We start from the raw sequence: 21,389 nt of genomic DNA, 5'->3' as shown, positions 1-21,389 counted from the left end.
TGGCAATTTTCTTTCAAACAATTTTAAATGGCCACTGAGGAGCTGTAGGATGGGTGATTACGTGGAAACTAAACAATCAAAACAAAACTGTGCAACGTCCAGTCCAAAATGATCCTACCAATGAATCCTACTATTTCTCTGTCTCCGGTGAAAAATGAATTGAAATACGCAAATAACGTAATATCCAATTTTTTATCCGTTTTTTTGGATTAGAAACAAAGAAGTAGACTAACTTTTTACAAGAACATGCACCACACACATTTAAGACGTTATATCAAAATACGTTATTTACGTATTTTCAATTCATTTTTCATCTGAGGCATTAACCGTGCATTAGTTTTTGTTAATTCTGCCTCCAAGAAACAAAGCGTCGCTTTGTCAATTTTCTAACAATGTTAGCTAGTGGATTGAAAGTAAAAGTACACAAACGTCCGCAGCTGTGACTATGTACCAGTCGTCTATTTGCCAAACTGCGACTGTGCAGCGTCTGCCGTCGCGTGCTGATGACGTGGCGGAGAGGTAGTGCGCGTTTGCCACGTCGGTCTCCGTGCAGCGCATTCACACTGTTGCTCCTCCAGCCCGGGGCTAACTTTTAAGCCCGTTTTGTGCGTTCAGCTACGGGGAAAGCGCCCCCGCAACCTCGCCGGGACCTTCTTCACTCGTCGCCACATCAGCGCAGTGGGAGATATTGGAGCTGTAAGCTGGAGAAATGCTCTGCTGTGTGGACGTGTCTCACAACTGACTGATGCATCCTCGTCCAGCGCACTCCTCCGTGTGTTCTCGATGTTTTGTAAGTAAGGACGCCGTGGGAAGCTTTTTAAAGTGCCTGCGTCTGGTTCTGAAAGGCACCACTTGGTTCCAGCTTACGTTACGTGGGTTTGGGGGCCTGTGGTAAAGTGTGCTCCCAAGTTTCCGCTGTGTACAACATGACGGCGCCGCTGGATGTCATGATTCAGACGCGCAGCTCTAGTGCACGTCTCACCCAGTCTCTGCAGGGCGACCTGCACGCGCCAGGCGTCCCCACAGTCCAAACAACGCAGCGCTAGTCCAGTCCGATCGCCTTTCCGCATGTTCGCCTTCGCTTCCTAACAACCTGAAATGCTTGTTTCGATAAAAGCTGCATTATGAAATTTGGATCCGTGTCATCCTACAGTGCCTCTGTTGTAGTTTATTCTCTAGTTCCTGTTTTCATGTGTGACTTACAGCTATAATCGTGTGCCTGCGATAGTGGATGTGCGATAATAGTTTGCTGTGGAAACTTTGATATTTAAACTACACTGTGTGCTTATTCTAAATGCACGCTGGCATGAAGGCATTACAGGTATCCATTTCTCTGGCTTGTCTCTGATTCATGGAGTGAAGCAGGACCATGACATTATTTTCGGTTTTTGTTGATCATAGGGTTCAGTTACCCAAGCTTAGCCTCCAATATTTGCATTTTAGATACATTTTTGTCATTGGTGAAAAACTAGAATCTCACATTCCAAGCCATGTGAAAAAGAACAATCCCCATATTTTAGAAAATAAATATTTTACCATTGCTATTTAATGCAATAACTAATGCAGCTATATTAAAAGCTTTTTATGTTTCTGTCAAGATGAAGTATTCTCATCAACATCACACAATATTGTACCTTCAGATATAAGGTGTTTGAGCAGTCCTAAATTTAAACTAGTTTTTGTATCATTTATGTTTTTATCAAAATTGTTTCAAAAACTGCCTAAATCTGCCTAATTGTTTACATAATTTGATGACGTAAATGCTGTAGGTTAGGCACTGCCTGGACAAAAACGTATGGAAACAGAACTAACAAGTATTTATAAACCCAAACTTCATCTTTTGAGTAAATTATTAATCTACTTTCATGTCTGCACTGGAGCAGAGAGAGATATCAGGGCTTTGTTAAAACAGATGATTTGACATGTCATAACAGGAAAGTCCCAGATGTAATCATTGAGAACCTAATGTCTGCGTTCCATCAGGGTGTGTTAGCGCATTGTACTTTCTGACTTAAGAATACCCTTTAAAATAAAAAAAGCGACATCTTGACATTATTTGTCCTCTGTTGGACATATTGAAGCTGTCAAACGTTATCAGGTGTTTTCAGTGTTGCATATCAATGATTATATTATGTTGCAGTCTGCTTCCATTTTATTATAACTTCTTCAGATGCCTAGGAGTTGTCCCCAACATGAATTTAAACAAGTGTATATCATCAAGGTCTAAAATTTTCTCTGGTTATGTATTAGGGACAGCTCTGTTCGCATTGTTAAGTTGTGGTTTGACAACAGCCAGGAGCGTTGCCACCACAAAGACGATGTGGATGGTGCTATAATGCAAACACCTCTAGGGGATATGTACCCATATTGAGTGTGTTTATGTACACTAAGCTAAAACTAATTTAGTTTATTTCCACAGTTCTGCAGACCCTTTGAAACAATTACTTGACTATTTTAGAGGATTTCTCAATCACAAAGAAGTATTTAAAAACTACATATGATGAACACTAAAACAATAATTGTTTTTAAAAAGGCACAAAATAATTGTTAAATAGGTGTTTTTTTTATGTCCATATATATATTTGTTTAAACAACATAAATGTAAGAAGATCGGATGAGTAGCTCACCACCTCTGCTAAATAGGTTTGTGGGGGAAACCCTGTCAGGCTTGTGAGGATTGAAACATTGACAATAACTGTGTCAGGGTAACATGGCGTGATCAAACAGTGGCAGTGAGGCATATACTGGTTTGTTATTTAATTTTGCTCCTTTTGAAGATAAAACATTTGTAACTGTATTTGAGCTATAGATTCTCATGAAAAAAGACAAAAAGACAACTCATTTAAAACCAGCGTAAACTGCATAACTCTAAAAGTTCTATGCTATGAAACTGCAACATGAGAGAAACATAACCAGGGAATGAATAGTGACATTTGTCGTCAGTTTAGGGACAAATGATTAGCGGAGAAAGTACTAAGTGTAGAAATTGGTAATGAAACTAATTGCTAGTTGTTATCAATTGCTAGTACATTATCATCACAGAACTCACTCTTGTTTGTTTGCTTTTTTTCTTCAGTGGCCTGTCTGTACATGGTGGCTTATTGAGGATAAGGGAACGAATCCCGGCGGCTGTTGGTTGGTGGCCGGCATCCGTGGTTGCCTTGGTAACGGGTGACCATGCCTGGAGGTCGCAGGGGTCCCAGCAGACAGCAGCTGAGTCGCTCTGCTTTGCCGTCCCTGCAGACTCTGGTTGGAGCAAACCTCGGCAATGGTACAGGCTTCAGGAACAGGTACACACACACACACACACACACACACACACACACACACACACACACACACACACACACACACACACACACACACACACACACAGCAAAGTACCAACTTAATTGGCACCATTTTTTATTTTCTTCCTCAGCAAAAATACAGTTCTCTTGCTCTGTCTTCTCCTGTGGGATGATTTTATTTTTTTCTCATTTACTAGAGTTATCGTCAGCTGCTTTCTTATTTCACCATAGTCACCCCAACACTAATGACTGGTAAAGTAAAACCCGAAAGCGAGTGTAAGCATCTAATTTGAGTGGTTCACCTAAACTGTCGATGATTTTGCTCACTTTTTTGCTGCATGCTCGCTGACACAAGGCACACATAAAAACTGTAGTTGGCATTTTATTTTTTTTCAAAAGCTCCACCTCCATCCCAGCATGCACCTGTCAGCCCTGGGGGAGGGGAGGTAGACAGAAAACCCTGACTATAAAAAAACCCACAATATTTAAATACACCTGAGCATTTCATATTACACACATTTTTTCTGTTTATGCTCTGAAACATATTTTTATATGTAGAGGTGCTGTTAAAGGTCGGTTTGTGATCCAGACTTGTTTAATAGACTGGTGGTACCAGTACTACCTGTATGGTAGAACTGGATGTTGTTAATTGTGGCTTTAATTCAATTGTAGTTTAACAACAAATTATGGGAACACACCGGAACACGCCAGAATGCTTTGAGAAACAATTTCACATTTAACCTATATGAGCCATTTTTAAGATACATTATGCAATTTATCATGGAAATTAATAACAAATACAAAAAAACAGTTTTTTATACTGTCAGTCATACTGTATATCCATGCTTCTTGTCTAAGTAACATAAAGGTGTCATTTTATTGTACATCAGATCGGAGAATTTTGGGTAATATCTTCTTGGTGAAAGTAAATGTGTTTCTTTAGGTGATTTAACAGCATCTTCCCTGGGCTGAGGTCTGAACCCTTCCTAAAGACAGACATGGTATTAAAAAAGCCAGTTTGCAGAAAGCCACCCTGACATTATCATGTTGTATGTCATGTATCTTGACATACTGATATTTGCCCATGTAATCTTTCACTATAGTCTAAGAAAGCCTTATACACAGTCCTACAAACTGTTCAATCTTAGTTTCACCAGTTCCCAAAGGGTTTTCCCAATAGCAGGACCTTTGGACTATTATGAAATGTATGTTGCATGTGTGACATTGTGGTGAGGATCACATCATATTTCATAACCAACTTGTGGTCATAGGTAATACACATTTTTCTGCCACAATGTATCTGTCTGGGAGTGTTGTGATGTAAAGGTTTGCATCTTCTGTTTTTCTTTTCAGAAGCAGTACCTCAATGGGTCTGTCTGCCCCACCTCTTTCAGCCCTCATTACACCAGAGCCTGTCCGGCACTCAAGAATCCCTGAGCTACCGCTGGACAGCAGCCTGCTGTTTGAACTCCTGCTCTTCCTTTATTTGCTGGTGGCCTTGTTTGTCCAATACATCAACATCTATCGGACAGTGTGGTGGTACCCATACAGCCACCCTGCTACCTCTACCTCGCTTGTAAGAATGCACACTTTCACATACCATCAGCCTCATTTTTGCAAAAGGAAAAAAAAAAAAGCTTTATGTAAAAGTAATGATCGTGTTTTTGTTCTCGATACAATGCTGCTACAGAACTTCCATCTAATCGACTACCACCTGGTTATCTTCATCACAGTTATGTTGGCCAGGAGGCTGATCTGGACTATAGTATCTGAGGTAAACAAACAGAGTGGACACTAGCACATTTTATCACTGTCAACCATTTTGGTGTCCAGTTCGTCTGACATGCTGTGTCTAATTCAGGTGTCACAGAGTAACAGCGGATCCCTGTTCCGCTATGTGGTTCTGATCACGGCTCGGCTCTGCCTGCTGACCTTGTGTGGCTGGGTGCTCTGTTGGACACTGGTCAACCTCTGCAAGAACCATTCTGTGCTCAACCTCCTCTTCTTGGGATACCCGTGAGTCTTTGCTAACCTCATATCTACTCTCCCAAAGACCAGGGTCTGTGTGTGCAACTTGTTAATTGACCAAACATGATTTAATGGAAGATAAAAATGCTAATACCTGCTTTTATTGGCTGAATCGAATTATAAGGTTAAAGGCCTTGAATTAGAGGTATGAAGTCAGAGAAATGTTGCTGAAAGTTCACTCTATCTCCGCTCACCAACGTGCATGGTGTTGCTCGAGTTCATACAAAACCTGAAGCAGTTCTGTGAAAAAGAACAGCAATGCAGTGAGATATTCAAACATACTCTTACTTCCTCGATTTGTACAAACACCTATATGCACAGGGTGGAAACTACACTGGTTAAACAAACAAAACTGTCACATTAATACCTGATGTAACATTTGCTATGTGTTATTAGTCTATTCTATCACAAGCTACCAAAAAGTGTATTTTAGTCAGAATGTGTGTTGATGAAATTGTGTGTGTGTCAATAAGAAGAACACACGTTGTTATTTTAATGTAATTATAAAAATAAAATAAATTATAAAATATACAGGATGTTCCATGTTCTCTTGCTCCCGTTTGCTCACTGCCTCCCTCTACTTGTCAGATTCGGCGTGTACGTCCCGCTCTGCTGTTTCCATCAAGAGGGAGGGAAAAGCCAAACGTCGTCGGCCGACTGCAATTATCCAGCCGACCACCATCAGGCCGACCTAGCAGAGACCCCGTTCTTTCGACCACGTGACTTCCTGTTCCTTTTAAGAGAGAACCTCAGAGAGCAGTTCTCCAGCCCCCCCCACATGCCCACCCACACATGTCCACCACACACACACACTCATACACCAGAGTTGATTCGGGCTGAAGTGGAGGAACTAAAAAGTGACTTTAACCGGCGAATCAAAGAAGTGCTTTTCAACTCATTGTTCAGCGCTTATTACGTGGCCTTCCTGCCTCTCTGCTTTGTCAAGGTTGGTATCTGTCAGGTTTTATTATGTAATGGTTCAGTTTTGCTGAAGTCATATTTTTCAGTAGCTCTCAAGTTACAGTCTGGCCTGTGTTCATAAATTTGGGTCCCTTGCTCTCAGTTACTGGTACAGATGTTTTTTTACAGAGCACCCAGTACTACGACATGCGCTGGTCATGTGAGCATCTCATCATGGTGTGGATCAATGCATTTGTAATGCTGATGAGTCAACTGCTGCCCCCCAGCTACTGCGACCTGCTCCATCGCTCCGCGGCCCACCTGGGTCGCTGGCAGAAACTAGAGCATGGCTCTTATAGCAACACACCTCAGCATGTGTAAGTGGCCTTTTGTGTACACATGTACAAGTGGAGGTTAAGCAATACTATTGTTAACTGTTGTGTTAATGTGTTTGCAGGTGGTCAGAAAGCACTATTTGGCCTCAGGGGGTGTTAGTACGACACAGTCGGTGTTTGTATAGGGCTGTTGGATCATATAATGTTGCTTTGCCCTCTGATGTGTCCCATGCAAGGTTTTATGTAAGTGTGTATGACACTAGAATTAAATTCTTTTGATGGTGGTTGGAGGAGTTAGGAAACCTTAACAACACAAGAAGAGCTGTAGTATTGTCCCAGTTGTGCTCCGCTGCTGAATCCATGTTAAAAGCTGTGCTTGATTTCATCATATACATCTCCTTTTCATGACAACAAAATCTGATTCTGTAATTTTTAATCTTCACTTCCTTTTTGTTTTCCTAGTTCCTTTTCCACAAGCCTTTGCGGATCCTGAACCTGCTGATCTGGATCGAATCAAGTGTAGTTTTATACCAGTTATACTCTCTGCTGCGCTCTGAGCGCTGGAACCACACTTTGTCTCTTGGCCTCATTCTATTTTGCAACTATTATGTCCTTTTTAAACTGCTCAGAGACCGCATTGTGCTGGGCAAAGCCTACGCCTACCCGCTGTCTTCAAACGGTTTGGGACTGAAGTCACAGTAAAGACTACCCAGATCTCTCCTATGAACTCTGGATGATAATGATGGCTGGAGACCAGCTGACGTGGAAGGCCAGAGAGTTCTCTGTTTTTTTTTTTGTTTGTTTTTTGTTTGAGGTTAACAGACTGTGAACTCAGACTTGTTTTGATACGGTTCTATTTTTATTGCAATGTTTATAAATAACTATTTAAGAGATTGTTTTTATTTTGTATACAATTTCAAGCTACACCGGGCATTACCACGATGACAATAGCATGTTGCTGGGAGACAGAGAAGCCAAGGAATGCCAGGTGGTGATTTTCACCAAAGATATTTTAAGTACAGGTGGCCAATCACAGCGCAGACTTGGTTTTGGTGGTCAGTCAGACCAGACAAAAATTTAGAGCAGTGGACAGAATTGTGCCCGACACTCAGCATCCTGATGTGGCCTGCATCAGGAATAAATTAGTTTTCATTCGCAGAATAATTTGGTCACATTTTGTTAAAGCGTTTTGGGAAGTACCCTAAGATACCAGTGTTAAATAAGACTGCTTTGTTCAAAACCAGTTGTTCTAATTTGACATTTTTCACACACTAGTGTTTCTATGACTCAAACAAACAAGATCAATTCATTATTTATTAAAGCTGCAGGGAGGGAGGTGTAACAGCAGAACAGGGCCTGATTTTCTCATTGTAGTTAGTTTACTCTACAGTCATGAGGGTGGTATCTGTCTTATTATCTAATTTTGTTAGCATCTAAATGAGTTTCTGTCCCCAAAATATTGGTTTCCACCACAAAATAAAAACCGTAGCGAGGCGAGTCCTATCCACTGCTCTACAGAGTGCCATGTTCTTCCTCCCTCACCTTGCGGCTCTATTTTCACTGTCAGCATCTGCTTGTTTCACAGCACTGGATACCTGGAGGAGCAGATGCAGCGCCATGTCTTCACAAACTTGCACAAGCCTGTCGGCCTGAGATGGGCCTAAGACACTGCTTGTGTCTTAAAACGTCAACACACAGTTTGATTACGGGTGTTTTTCAGCTTGCCACACAGCCTCATGTGTCCTGTTAGCGAAGTGTAAGGTTTGAACGCCTGCCGCTGTAACCAGGTGATTATTATAAACTCTAACCACAGTTTGACACGCTGTAAGCCTTTTTGCTATGTAGCGTATGACTTATTTCCAAGGTCATTGGTCATTTATTTTGTCTTCGTTGGTCGTTGGTACCTCAATGCTGAATCTCCCGTGGGAGTACGTACCATATTACAGCAGGTTAATGTCTTTGTAGATTGGATGCAGATGACAGAATGTATGAGGCTAATAATAAATTTTGGTACGTCACAGGATCTAAGATTTCACTGTCCTGCCTTGTGTAGACTCAGCAGCAGAGGATGTTTAGATTCCTGATAATCGAGGTGACGACAGCTGGAGGGCGTACGTGTCGCCTCATTACCAGTTTGTGTGTTCACAGTTACCATAACTGGGTCATATTTCATGTGCTAGACTTTGTTCAATCATATATCCTTTTGTTCTGTCACCAACTCCAATTTTAAAATGTAATGTAAAAAACTAAATTCTAGTTGTAGAAAGAAGATTTGAGAATCAGTTGTGGAAAGTTAAAGGTTACGCAACCTTAAAAAGGGTAAAAAGGGTTGAGGGAAGCTCCTTGTGAGATGAAGTGTCAGGGTCACAGAAAATGATGAAGGTGAGCTCTTTGGTGCTTATGTTTTCTTTGCAGTAATTGTCCACTTGAATGTAGCAACTGAATGGCACTGTTGACCTGAACTGGGATGTTTGTATGCTAAGCAGAACAACCTTCCATAAACCTCATTAATGACATGTGGCTTAATGGCAGCATTAAATGGTCTTGACCTTAGTAGACAAATGTCATGGTTGCTCTAAATCTTGCTTCCAGGTCCATCTTTATTTGCTCATTTTACTCCCATACTGTTACAGGCATGTCTTTATTAAAGCTCATGAAACAATAGCTAAAGCAGATAATTGATGAAAGCTTTTCAGCTCATGTTGCCCTGAGGTTTACTTGACTGTCCTCTAACTTATCTGACATTGGAAGTTGGGAGAAAAGTGGAACTGCTGCAGTGTCAGTTCTTTTTAAAGGCCAACTTGAATACTAGAGTATTTCTCCCATGTGCCATAGGATGAGCTGAGTCCTGGTTGCACCTGATGTTAAATATGTTGGTGCTGTAGAAGTCCTGGCCCTTATATTTCAACTTTTTACAGTGTTGAGTTTCTCACAGCATCCTTGAGAATGCTTTTAACATTGTAATAAAAATGGATGTTTTGTTTAAATCGACAATATGCGTATTCCTGTGCCTGAGCAAATGAAGAATAATGAGACATTTGGTTATTTCAAAGAATATATTTCAATAAGTTTGCCACAGTGGTTAGTTTACTTTAGTTGCACACGGATGAAGTCACACATGGCAGGACAAACAAAAAAGTGCTTATGTGGGTCAGGTTTATGTCGCCATAACTTGCAGTTGTTTGTCTTTACCACATGGGGGAGCTGAGCAATAATACATATAGTAAAGACATATAATAAATAAATAATAGTGCTCTTCCTTGGCAGCCTTGGCCAGAGTCATCTGCAAATGTTTATGTGAATACATGTGTAAATGTGTAATTTAGATGGAAGAGTAAACTATGACTGTAGATAACTAGCTTGTGTGAGGCCAGATGCATGATAGTTTGCAGAGAAAAGTCGGTGACTTTGGTTGCTGACTTTGTTTACATTCATCAAAAACCAGAATTTCCAATAAGAAAGCCTTTCCCAGCTTGAGAAAATGATTTCATAATGCATAGTTTCTGTCATTTTCCTTATTGTTTTTTCCAAAACATCAGTTCTTTTGAGGTGCCAATAGATAACATTGTCATCCAGTTAAGTGTTCCATAAGTATGTGAACGTACAAAGCTAAGCTTAAATGAATTAAAACATGCCCTATTAATAACTTTGCATCACAACTGGATGTATGTCAGTCTTTACATTTATTACACATGTTGGCATCTGTAAATAGAGACAGAAGATGGTTACATTTGGGTTATTTCAGTGCTACATGTAGTGGGATAAAAATGGTGGTTTTCTCCGATGACTGCATTATTTCAGAAGGTGTATGCAGTGGTTGTGGTGCGATGGGTTTTTTAGATGCAGCCCTTTGTCCACCTCACTCTCCACGTTTTCATCACCCCTCTCTACAGTCCAAAAAGTTCCCTTTTATCCAGTAGCAGATCTGAGCATATTTAAGAGGCGTTATTCTCACTGCTACATTGAATTCCTGAGATGTCCCTTGTTGTTCCACCCACTGATGCCCCGAAAACACACCTATCACCTTCCGTTCCCAGCGCCGGTGCCGGCCGTCCCACATTCGAACGTAGACTCCAGAGCCGCTTGCCCCAGGTTGAGCGTCACAGTGCTGATACAGCAGGTCGGGGGTCTCCTCGCCGGCCCGGCAGAAGCGGTATACCAGCTGGCCTGGGCGATCGTTGTCAAAACCCGAGAAGTGGACCCGTCGACTGGGAAGCCTCTGAGCTGGGGGGCTGACTCCTAACTTCATGTGTCTGCGTTTGTGCGGCTTCTTGAGTTCAAGCAAAGCATAGTCATAGTCCATTCCGATGTCATTGGCATTCCCTTTAATCCATCCTTTGGGAACGTGGGTGCGTTTGGCTCTGATCCATTGGAACTTCATTTTGTCATTGGTTGGTGGGGCATAAGCAGCAGGGCCACCTTCAACTTGGTGGGTGAAGTTGGAAGGTAGATAAAATCTCGGAGGCTGAGCGTTCCGTTGTTTGAGTTTCAAAAAGCCCACTCGAAGCTTCTGAGCACCTTTCACATAGTTTTTGCCATCATGAACACAATGAGCGGCTGTTAGGACATGACGATCCCCCACTAGTGTACCAGAACAGCCTGTGGACAGTTTGACAGCCACTGAAAATGGGAATTTAAGCAGAAAGTTCTGTCCGGCAATGCTAAAACGCTCATCCTGGCCAAAGATCTGTCTCTTTCTCCTGACATGTGACCTCTGGGCCTTCCCAGACACCCCTGAAGAGTAAGCTGGGCTGGTGTTGGAACTGGGGTTGTATCCATAAATACCAATGGCAGTCTCAGTCAGTCGTCCGTCAGAGTGGAGCGTCTCATAGGCCAGGAGATGCCGCAGGTCCCAGTAGCTAGGACGTGGGGCTCGCTTGTGGCATTCGGGGTCACAGGGGGAGTTGACGTACAGAAGAGCTGGAGACGCGAAGTGAGGGGCAGGTCGGTCATCTGTTTGCTGTGGGAGGACCACAGGGACACGCTGGAGAATCCACTTGGGGTGAGAGGAGGAGGGTGATGGGAAGAAGAGAAGAAACAGGAGGGAACTAAACCTGCAGATGGGTGGAAAGAGAACCCAGGTGGACTACTGAGCAAAAACAATCATAACACATTCACTGCCAGGCTTTCAGTCTGCATTGAAAACACCCTCAATCCTAAAACCAACATCATGGATTATAATTACAAACATGGGAGCTGAGGGCGCACTTACACATGAAGAGTTTTTATCTGCACTGGAATTTGGCAGCTGTAAACGTCCAGTGTTTTTAATGCTGGAAACATGACAGACAGGGCAAAGAGCTGGGCTTACTGTGATGGAAAATTCCATAAGTGGCCTGTGGGACTGGCTTTAGAGTGGCTGAAACATTTTGATTCACTGAATATAGACTTTTATGTGGGTGAAGGGTGATTCAAGCTGTAGTTTTGCTTGTGAGTCTATAATGCAGCTAAACACGCTGACGTGACAAGGTGCAAATGTAGAAGTATCATGTTAACATGACATCCTAACGTGAAGTATCTGGGGCCACTTCTGCAGCATGTAAATAAAAAGGACCAACTTTATTTTAATTTAAGTAAATGTAATGATTTGATTATATTTATTATTTTTTTAGTTACTAACATTCAGCCTATATTCCCTCCTACTGCCTGTATTTTGCACAACTTACTGTTGGTTGCCATGAAAAATTGCTGAAGCAGACACTACTTACCGGGGGAGCGCAGAACAGGAGCGCATGGTTCAGCTGCAGGTGAACGCTTGAGGGGAACCCTTTAAATCAGATCCGGCAGAACGATCCCTTTGCAAAAAGACGCCAGTCGCCTTCACTGCGCTTTCTCTCTCACGAACTGACGACTTGATTTAATCCGTGACAGTTTGGAATTGAGCAAAAGAAGCAGCCGGGTCGATGCTGAGGAAGTTGGATCATTGTACGCTGCTGGAATAGGAGGCGTCGCTCATGTCTACGCTCACAGTGGCACATCTGCAGGACGAGGACTCGCAGTGTGCGCGCGTGCACGCGCGCGGCGACGGCAACACGGTCATCTGACGTATCACATCGCTGGTTCCATCTTCAGGGGAACTTTCTTGCTTTTCGCTTTAAGTGGTGAGATCAAGTCCATTTTACGCATGTTGTGTGTTTTACAAAGGTTGACGCATCATGCCTTTTGTTTATTTTAGCTTTATGTCATTTATTTTACGCAGCTATGCGACCACATCAATCTTCAGTCACATATCTTCATGGTTATTCTTAGACTAGTTCAAAGAAAAGGGGCCCATTCTTTTTTCCAACCCAAATAGACCCAGTCTTTCACGGGCACCATTACAGCGATGGAACCTGCAAAAACAACTGACTATTTTTCCTCCTAAAACATTATATATTCAATTCAATCCAATTCAGTTTTATTTATATAGCGCCAAATCACAACAAGGTTATCTCAAGGAACCTTACAATACAATTATACAGTTATATACTGTATATTGTTGAAATAAGTAATTACATTACATTAATTTTGTTTTTTTAATGATTATTACTTTAGTTATATAAACCTCTATAATAGTTCTGTTGTATTTTATAATGATTGTATCACTTTTTGGTTGCTTTTGGTGAAATGTTCATCGATTTATATAGCCTCTCTGCTTAGTAAGGATGCAAATGTAATCATTAGTAATCCGCTCAAATGTTTGATGTGAAATGATTTTACTTTTAAACAGTCTATAAAACAGTTATAAATGTGCAATTTGTGCCAATTAGATGTGTTAAGCTTAGAAGATGAGGACAAACACAAAGATTGTTCACCAGATGGCAACTGAAAAGTTCTTGTCAGTGTCTTAACTGTAGATTCTGCTCTGTGATCAGGTAAAAAAAATTCCGTGGGCTCACAGACCACAACTAATGCTTCGTGGTTTTCTGTGCCTGCCCCAGCAACGGTTGGGCTGAGAGAGGGGCGGGGCCAGACTCAGAGAGGGGCGGAGCCAGCCTGCTGAAGGCGAACAGCTCTCTCCGCCATTGTTTATCCTTGCATACACAGACAGTACTACTATTCAATAACCGGAGGGCCTGCTCTGGATTATTTAGAAGACAGCGACATAGTGTTTGAACAGTCTGATATTCAGGGTTACTTGAGAGAGATTCAGTTTGATCAGGCAACCCAACCAGATATGGGCTGCCGAATGTAAAAGGAGCACCTATAACAGGTTTTCTCACATTTAACTAAATGACACAACATGTTTTAATGTTCATCAGTTTCATCAGTCAATCACTAAATGTGCAAAAGTCTAAATGTAAATGTTAAGTGTTAAATGTAAATGTGAATGTTAAATGTTAGATGTGGGCGGAGCTATGCGCACTGTCTGAGGTTTTTACCCCTACCCGCTGTTAGAGGGTAGGGGTGGAGTCTACTTGCACGTTCATGAAAATTCAGTTTTACACTCCGCGAACATTTAACATTTAGATTTAACATTTAACATTTCATTTAACATTTGCATTTACATTTACATTTACTGTAACATTTACATTTAGACTCTTGCATATTTAACTAAATGTGAGAAAACATGTGTCATTTAGTTACTGTAAATGTGAGAAAACTAGTTATAGGTGCTCCTTTTACATTCGACACCCCATAACCAGATCCCCCTGTCCTTGTGTCTTCATCACAAACAAACATCTGTTTGCAACTCTCTGTAGTTAACACATTCTGTGGGAGGAATGAAGTGGACAGTGATGGTTATGTATCGGCTCTTTGATTTGTTTCTATGAAGAAACGTGCAAGCTGTTGGTAAACAGTTAGCCATGTCACAACTTTACCAGGCTCACATTGGCCCAGAATGCAGAAAGAACAGGAGGGGTGGGGGTTCCCAGTGTGTGGGGACTCATGCATGGCTGAATGGTTGGCCAGACTCCACCCATACCTCGTGTCATACCATAGTGTCAATACCTATTATTGCATTTTTTGAGGCATGTCCAGAAATGACATGCAGCGATTCCCACTCCCAAATAGCAGTTGTTCAACATTTTGGAGGAAATATAAAAAGTTCTGTATCACATTGTGTATGTGTGTCAGTGTTGTTGGAGCTACCAAATTGAGAAACAAGCAGCAGACACATTGGTTTCTGTGTCCCACGTCTGATCACAACCAGTGGGAAACAGTCCTATAACGTCTTATACAGTAGCAGGACGATGCTCTTTAGTGTGTTTTTAAGGTATTGTTTAGCTGGCAGGTTTTCAGGGGGAGTTCACGGAATTATTGCAGAGCACAAACATTAGCATTTGAGCTTTCTGGTAGTGCATCCAATCAAGCTACCTATTCCTTTGTTTCTTTATCCTACAGACCAGCTAGACAATTGTTGACTCCACACTTACATGGATTGTGCAGATAAAAAAGTTGCATCAATATAACTTTTGGCAAAGAAGCAAATAACGTTTTGGACCATTGTCTGTAGTGTCCTGCAAGTGATTAAAGCTCAGCACCTTTGCCAGGATGCAGGGTTGGACCATCTGGCTCGTCAAAAACGGCTGTGAACATCTTAAAACCCCACCCATCTCACAGCTCACAACACAAGTGTACAATTAGCATGCACGCACACACACGCACACACACACACCCACACACACCTCCTCTATTTGGAGCAGGGGGCTCTGCCAGTGTCTCATTTTTTACGTCTCGTTAATTCTGGTGATTCCCAGAATTAACCCAAATGTTACCTGGCCTGACTCACTCAAGGGGTTTTATCAGTGTGTTCTCTAACTATTGCAGCATATCAATTTCTGCTGTTAAATAATCATTTCTTTGAAAACACCCTAAATTACAGGGCACACAATCTGAATTGAATGGAAAAGGTTTTTGGAAGAAATCTACATTCCTCTTAGATGACAAGAGGTTGGTGTTTCCCCCTTTGCCAAAACCTGGATGCTACAGTAATAAGACAGACATTTCTGTTTGTCTAGAATTGTTATGAAAGGGCCAGTTTGTTTGGCTACGCTGGCTGTTGTCAGGGAAACGCACATTCCCTAGAGGACTGTTCATGTTAATTGTTTATTCCTCCTCTTGCTTCTGCACAAAGACACAGTCAAGCAAGTCTCTTCGTGTCTCTCGGCCTGTCTTTGCCTCCTCTGTTCTTCCTATTTTCCTCTTTCCAGTCTCTGCCGCTCAGTTTCTTCTTTGAACCGTTGCTTCCATCCTGGACCTCATCTTTCACACTTCCCCACTGGCCTTGAAACAGCTGTTTGGCAAAGTCAGAGAACCACAGAGCCCTTCTCAGAAGTTATTTGCTGTGAAATCTTGGGAGTAACCCAAGAAATGAGCCAAGCCAAAGGAAACATAATGCAAGTGTTGGCAAGTGTATTGAACATATAACTTGAATGCTTCATGTAAAAGACTGTAAACACTGTCTCACTCAGCTGCAATGCAGAAGCTGTGCTGTATTGACGTCTCTGCGTGTGCACCTGTGTCAGTGATCATGTGGTTCAGACAATGCCCAGACCTCTGCAGTCATTATGAAGATTGAGTAGCAATAATCAGATTACTGACTCCAGTCTGTTGCGTCAACAATTATACACAATGCATTGTGTATTGCACAATGTAGTTAGAGTTGCATTATGTCTGAGCTGAGTTGATAGTAGTTAGCTTGATAATACTTGTCTGGATTGTTATGGAGATTTTTATGTTTACAATTACCACTACGGTTACATGGTTACAAATATGGAGGCAAACTTGTTTTGTGATGCCCTGCCTTGTTCAGACAATTTCCTGCCTGGGTGGATTTGTGTGGGTTCTGTCCAGGTGCTTTGGCTTCCTGACACAACCTGACTTGTAATTGTGTGAGGATAAAACCTGGGAGAGTGGGTTAACATCACCAACATCTCATGCACCTCGAACACACACACACACACACACACACACACACACACACACACACACACACACACACACACACACACACACACACACACACACACACACCTTTTACCTGTAAAAGGTTTGCACTGTTACTACGGGTGAATCCCTGGCATTGCCATGCCTTGGGATACTTTGTCTCACTGGAAAATGAGTCACATTGTCCTGAAAGATATGGCAAAACATCTGAGACCAGGGGCTGTGGTTTTCTCTTGCAAGTTAGTGGCATTAAGATTTATGAAATGCTATTGGGTTCATTTAGAAGTTTATTTCAACTCTTCTCATATCTTCTATCTTTTCGTCCCCAAAATAATTTTGCATGCAGAAGGGTGATGCATTAGATCAATGGGTAATTTAATAAGAAAGCCAGTGCTCTGTCATAAGTTCTGTGTTTAACCTTTGGGAATGCTGGTCATGAGTGCTTGCTTCTTTCAAATCGACTCATGCTCCCATGGCACAGATGCAGAGGGAAACAGTTTTCGTACCTTGTTTTTACTTTTAGTTGGGTCGTACATTATCAGAAGATGAGATATATTTTAGTGTAGCATATTTTTTCTTACATATTTTAATGTTTGAGCTTGAGGAGAGCGTGAACACCTAAAGCTGGACCCAGGTCTAGTCAGATGTGGAGCACTATCTTGGCGTCTCCTGTCTGTGTGATCCCAGAGCCCATGGTGTTGAAATCAATCAATCTTTGTGGGTGGCACACAGCACCTTCCACTGCAGGACTCCTTGTTCTTCCACGGCTTTACTGGATGCTTGCAGGGTGGGTTTTCCTTCTTCAGACTGAACAAGGCAACAAGCAGGAGTTCTGTTGGTATATCACTGCATATCAGTTTTTGTGCATGTACATACTGGTAGCTGTCTAATTGTGGTGCTAAACTAACGAAATCCTGAACTTTAACTGGCATATTATCAAAGTGTCCTATTTCACCTCATCATCAACTGAACTCACTGTGTCTACAACATATAGACCCTTTTCCCCAAGGAGACAGTTGTCACAGCATCGACAGACTTGATGCCAAATACTTGGTTTCACCACCAAACACAACTGTAAATCTAATCAAAAGCTCGTGTTATTTATTATCATAGTGTTCAAATGGATTTTCATCACAGCATGCTTTTCTGATTTAAGTTTGTGGCCTGCCAAAGGATGCTATGACTCAAACAAGCACCTCATTTGCTCGTGGTTGCTCTCAGCCTGATCCAAGTTGAGTCACTGTGGGCATCCACCCATCCCTGAGAGGACAACCGCTCACGTGGGAAATTGACAGTCTGCCAGTCACAGATAGATCCCAGATACTGCGAATTTGTGTGATCCCAGTCCATCTTTAAGTTGGTGTTTACAACACAACACAGAGCTGTCATAAAGTGTTTGCTTCATTCTCCGGCAAAGGATATTTGCATCAGTCGCGTCTGATCAAGGGACTGATGTCTGAGCATCTTGAGAGATCATCTTGCCTTGGGGTTTTGTTTGCAGCTACAGATGTTTCAGAATGTCGCGCACAAAGTCTGGAAAAGATGTAACAGGTGAGTGCATGTTAGTGTTATTCCATGACTCAGATAACCCAGAACACAGTGAGCACATTGGCTCTTTTCCTGTTATGCTCCCTCTTCTGATAATAACCACCACAATGTCTTTCTGTCTGTTTTGTATTTCAGATGGTATCACGGTGTCAGAGGTTAAAGTCCTCAAGCCAAGCAGAGGGGGTCCGACCACACGACACAGGCCTAAACACAGAGTCTGTCAACACAGCAGTTAAATCACTTCTGACCAAAATAAAACACCCAGCACACCCAAGTCATGCCCCTGCGCACTTTTTTTGATGAAATTATATTGGTTTCTTAAGTTCAGGCCCAATTATCTCCACTGTACCGCAGGGGAATTCTCCATGTGTGTGGGAGATGTGGGGGATGTTAATAATGGGTGTTGGAATCTGGGACTTGTGAGTCACTTCCAATTCATTCAGCTGCTAGATGTGCTTGGAGCTTCCTGTCTCCCTTCTCCTGTTGATCGTTCCTTTGGATGTACCTTCTTGTCAAGGGTTCATACAATCTCATGCTATACAGTGTAACATACATTTGCATATTGGATTTTTACAAAGTATTTAAAATAATAGTATATATTGAGCAGCTAGAGTCATAAAATGATCCTAAGGGTTCAAGTGTCCATTAGCAGCTGGTCACCCACATTGTTTCTGAGGGTTAGTGTAGGGTTAACATAACGTTGTCTTAATGACAGTCTTGTGTAAATCTGGTATAAAGAAAGTATGAAAAGTTCTTCGAATTGTTTGTCCCATGATTCAGAAAACGATAATGACCCTTTAAAAACATTATCTCAGCTGCTGCAAAACATTGTTTACATATTTGGGCTAAAACAAACATCTTAAATTAAGTCTGAAACGGATGTTTGCAACTCTGTATCGAATGTCTTCTATTTTGTAAAAAGTTACAGGTTCTCCATGTGAGGCTAAAAACCAAATAATTGCTGGTTTTAATCCATTATTAGAGCAGGCTGGATTTATTGGACTAACTGAGACTGAAATGTCCCGTTTTGATGTACAGTCTGCCTCTGTGTCCACCCTCCTCAAACTCTCCCTGCACCCAAATACCCCTGGTCCCATAAATAACCGTTACCATAGTAACACCTAAATCAGGACACAATCAGCAACAAGGAGGAAGTGTGGAGCGTTTTGGGTTAATGAGAGCATCCGTGTGGGAAGGGCTGTGTTCACAGCAGGAGGGGGACCTCTGCGTCATTCTGACAAAGGTGCTTTCCATGGTTTTATGACAGTGGGAATATTGTTCTCACTTCATCTGGGCAGTTTTCCTGTCTGGGCCCTGTAGAGTCTGTTCCATCTATTGTGTCTGAAACCTGTGAACTATCCTAAGTGTGAATTAACAAGACCTTAAAAAGGAAAAATGCTATATGATCATTTTATTTATTAGTTTCAGTTTTGTTTTTTTAATCATTTAGATTAGCCATAATCCAACATTTCCTCCACAGATCGGTTCCTCCATGTTTCTTGGAACAGGGCTGAGTCTGTTTGCGTTGAATGTTCCCCCTCATCTATCAAACTAAAACTGAAATGTTGTAATACTGAATATATACTTGTGGATCAGGGTGTTTTGGCAGGAAGTGGCCTACAGCCAGTTTGGATTAGTGAGTTACAGGCTGATGTTGGAGCTCAGCTGCAGGCTACTGACCTTACTATACCCATAAGGACATGTTGTATAATAGTATAGTGTAGTATACAGGCCTTCTAACATTTCAGACACACACAGTTTCAGAGATTACTGCAGCTTTAACAGACTATAACCAATTTTAAACTCATACAGTGAATTATTTACCATGCTGAAAGACAAAATGTACATGATTTCATGTGTACTGTGGGTCCTTGTTAGTTTACGGTCCTACATTCTTGGCCTCACTTCCTGGCTTTGGCTACATCTCACACTTTCCGTCCATTCACAGCTGTTTACATCTATCAGCAAACACAGACACCAACAAACAATGACATCAAAAATTGTGTTCTGTATATATTGAGCAGCAATCAGTCATTCTGCAGTACCTTTACCAGAATCATCCTGCAGCTGGATCACACTGAAGTCCCCAGAGACTCCTCCTTGTATTATTCAAACCACCAGAATTTTATTAAGAAATCAGTCTTGTCCTTTCAAACCTCAAACCCCTGGGACTTGTCCATGAGTCTGGCAAAAAGACTGCAGCTGATTAACACGTGATGACACAGGGACCTGTGACTTGCTGTGTGTGCATGTGTGTGTGTGTGTGTGTGTGTGTGTGTGTGTGTGTGTGTGTGTGTGTGTGTGTGTGTGTGTGTGTGTGTGTGTGTGTGTGTGTGTGTGTGTGTGAGAATGGGTGAGTGAAAACATATGTATAATATGATAATATGAATATAATGTGAACTGGGACAAAAACTAAGAATGTGTAGACTAGAAGGCAGAACTGTGAGAGCGTTACATTTTGTGACTGACATTTGAGGGAAGATAAAAAAAGATCCTGTTACAGTACATATTATCGTACTGGACAGTATAAGAGCATTGTACAACAAACCGCAACACACGAACTTCTTGGCACATGTGTACTGATAATTTTGTGTTGCTGTCAAAACAGACTGCCTGCAGCAACTAGAGACATGTGGCTTATATTATAGTGGACAGGAACTATACTATACTGTATGAATACACAAAGAGATAAACAGAAGTAATAAAGGCACACGTGACAAGGTGGCTGTAAAAAAGGAAATCATCCAGATGATGAAGACGTTGATCAAAGTCATTGAGAGGGGGAAACAGGGAGGAAAGAGAGCTCAGCCAAGAATCAAGCTGGATACAAGTGGAAGAAAAAAACAAGGAGAGGAGAAAAGATCTTAAACTCAAAACATTAAGTTGATGAAAGAATGTCAACCAGCACGCCCTTAGGAAACGAACAATACAGTCTGTTTCTCATCGGGTATTTTCACGTGTATGCGTTTGTCGCATGTGAACACTTGGGATGTGCCTTATGATCGGAAGAGGAACAGGAAAGGAGTGGGGATCAGTAAAACAGAAGTGTGGTCTGGTCAGGAAATGACAGGTTTTCACGAGTCTGTGTGTGTGTGTGTGTGTGTGTGTGTGTGTGTGTGTGTGTGTGTGTGAGTGAGTGAGTGAGTGAGTGAGTGAGTGAGTGAGTGAGTGAGTGAGTGAGTGAGTGAGTGAGTGTGTGTGTGTGTGTGTGTGTGTGTGTGTGCGTGCGTGCGTGCGTGCGTGCGTGCGTGCGTGCGTGCGTGCGTGCGTGCGTGCGTGCGTGCGTGCGTGTGTGCGTGCGCGCATTCCGGTCGTGTGCGTGTGTTCAGGTTGTGTGCGTGCGCCCTGACGTGTTCATATGCAGGACACACTTGGGGGACTGAGGGGGCAGGCGTGGCTGTTTCAGGGATCTGGCCTG

General features: G+C 42.1%; 3 protein-coding genes across 3 annotated transcripts in view; 2 read left to right on the top strand and 1 right to left on the bottom strand.

Annotated features, from left to right (window-relative positions):
* Positions 1-485: 485 nt before the first annotated feature.
* On the top strand, positions 486-9,547 carry tmem39a (transmembrane protein 39A). Its single transcript, XM_029143853.3, has 9 exons — positions 486-790; positions 3,077-3,290; positions 4,644-4,866; positions 4,981-5,064; positions 5,152-5,306; positions 5,907-6,264; positions 6,408-6,595; positions 6,676-6,796; positions 7,016-9,547. Exons 2-9 carry the CDS (start codon positions 3,178-3,180, stop codon positions 7,253-7,255), a joined length of 1,482 nt encoding a protein of 493 aa, XP_028999686.1. The 5' UTR covers positions 486-790; positions 3,077-3,177; the 3' UTR covers positions 7,256-9,547.
* Positions 9,548-10,217: 670 nt separating this feature from the next.
* LOC114851940 (serine protease 23-like) lies at positions 10,218-12,400 on the bottom strand. Its single transcript, XM_029143855.3, has 2 exons — positions 12,262-12,400; positions 10,218-11,607 (listed from the first exon to the last, which is right to left on the bottom strand). Exons 1-2 carry the CDS (start codon positions 12,285-12,287, stop codon positions 10,431-10,433), a joined length of 1,203 nt encoding a protein of 400 aa, XP_028999688.1. The 5' UTR covers positions 12,288-12,400; the 3' UTR covers positions 10,218-10,430.
* A 110-nt stretch (positions 12,401-12,510) lies between these two features.
* The window catches only part of LOC114851937 (interleukin-18 receptor 1-like), a 50,831-nt gene continuing 41,952 nt past the window's right edge, over positions 12,511-21,389 (top strand). The window contains exon 1 of the mRNA XM_029143848.3: positions 12,511-12,654. The gene's annotated coding sequence lies outside the window, so the exon portion shown is untranslated. The remainder of the gene's footprint in view (positions 12,655-21,389) is intronic.

This window comes from Betta splendens, chromosome 3, assembly GCF_900634795.4.
Source record: "Betta splendens chromosome 3, fBetSpl5.4, whole genome shotgun sequence".
NCBI classification, from domain to species: Eukaryota; Metazoa; Chordata; class Actinopteri; order Anabantiformes; family Osphronemidae; genus Betta; species Betta splendens.
This window is presented reverse-complemented; position numbering and strand designations above follow the sequence as displayed.

Bases quoted from the DNA above. Each gene is read 5' to 3' on its own strand.
- tmem39a (XM_029143853.3), top strand. From the start codon at position 3,178: ATGCCTGGAGGTCGCAGGGGTCCCAGCAGACAGCAGCTGAGTCGCTCT. The intron at 4,867-4,980 runs GTAAGAATGCAC...ATGCTGCTACAG, and splicing joins CTGCTACCTCTACCTCGCTT to AACTTCCATCTAATCGACTA. The intron at 5,307-5,906 runs GTGAGTCTTTGC...TCTACTTGTCAG, and splicing joins CTCCTCTTCTTGGGATACCC to ATTCGGCGTGTACGTCCCGC.
- LOC114851940 (XM_029143855.3), bottom strand. From the start codon at position 12,287: ATGCGCTCCTGTTCTGCGCTCCCCCG. The intron at 11,608-12,261 runs GTAAGTAGTGTC...ACCCATCTGCAG, and splicing joins TCCTGTTCTGCGCTCCCCCG to GTTTAGTTCCCTCCTGTTTC.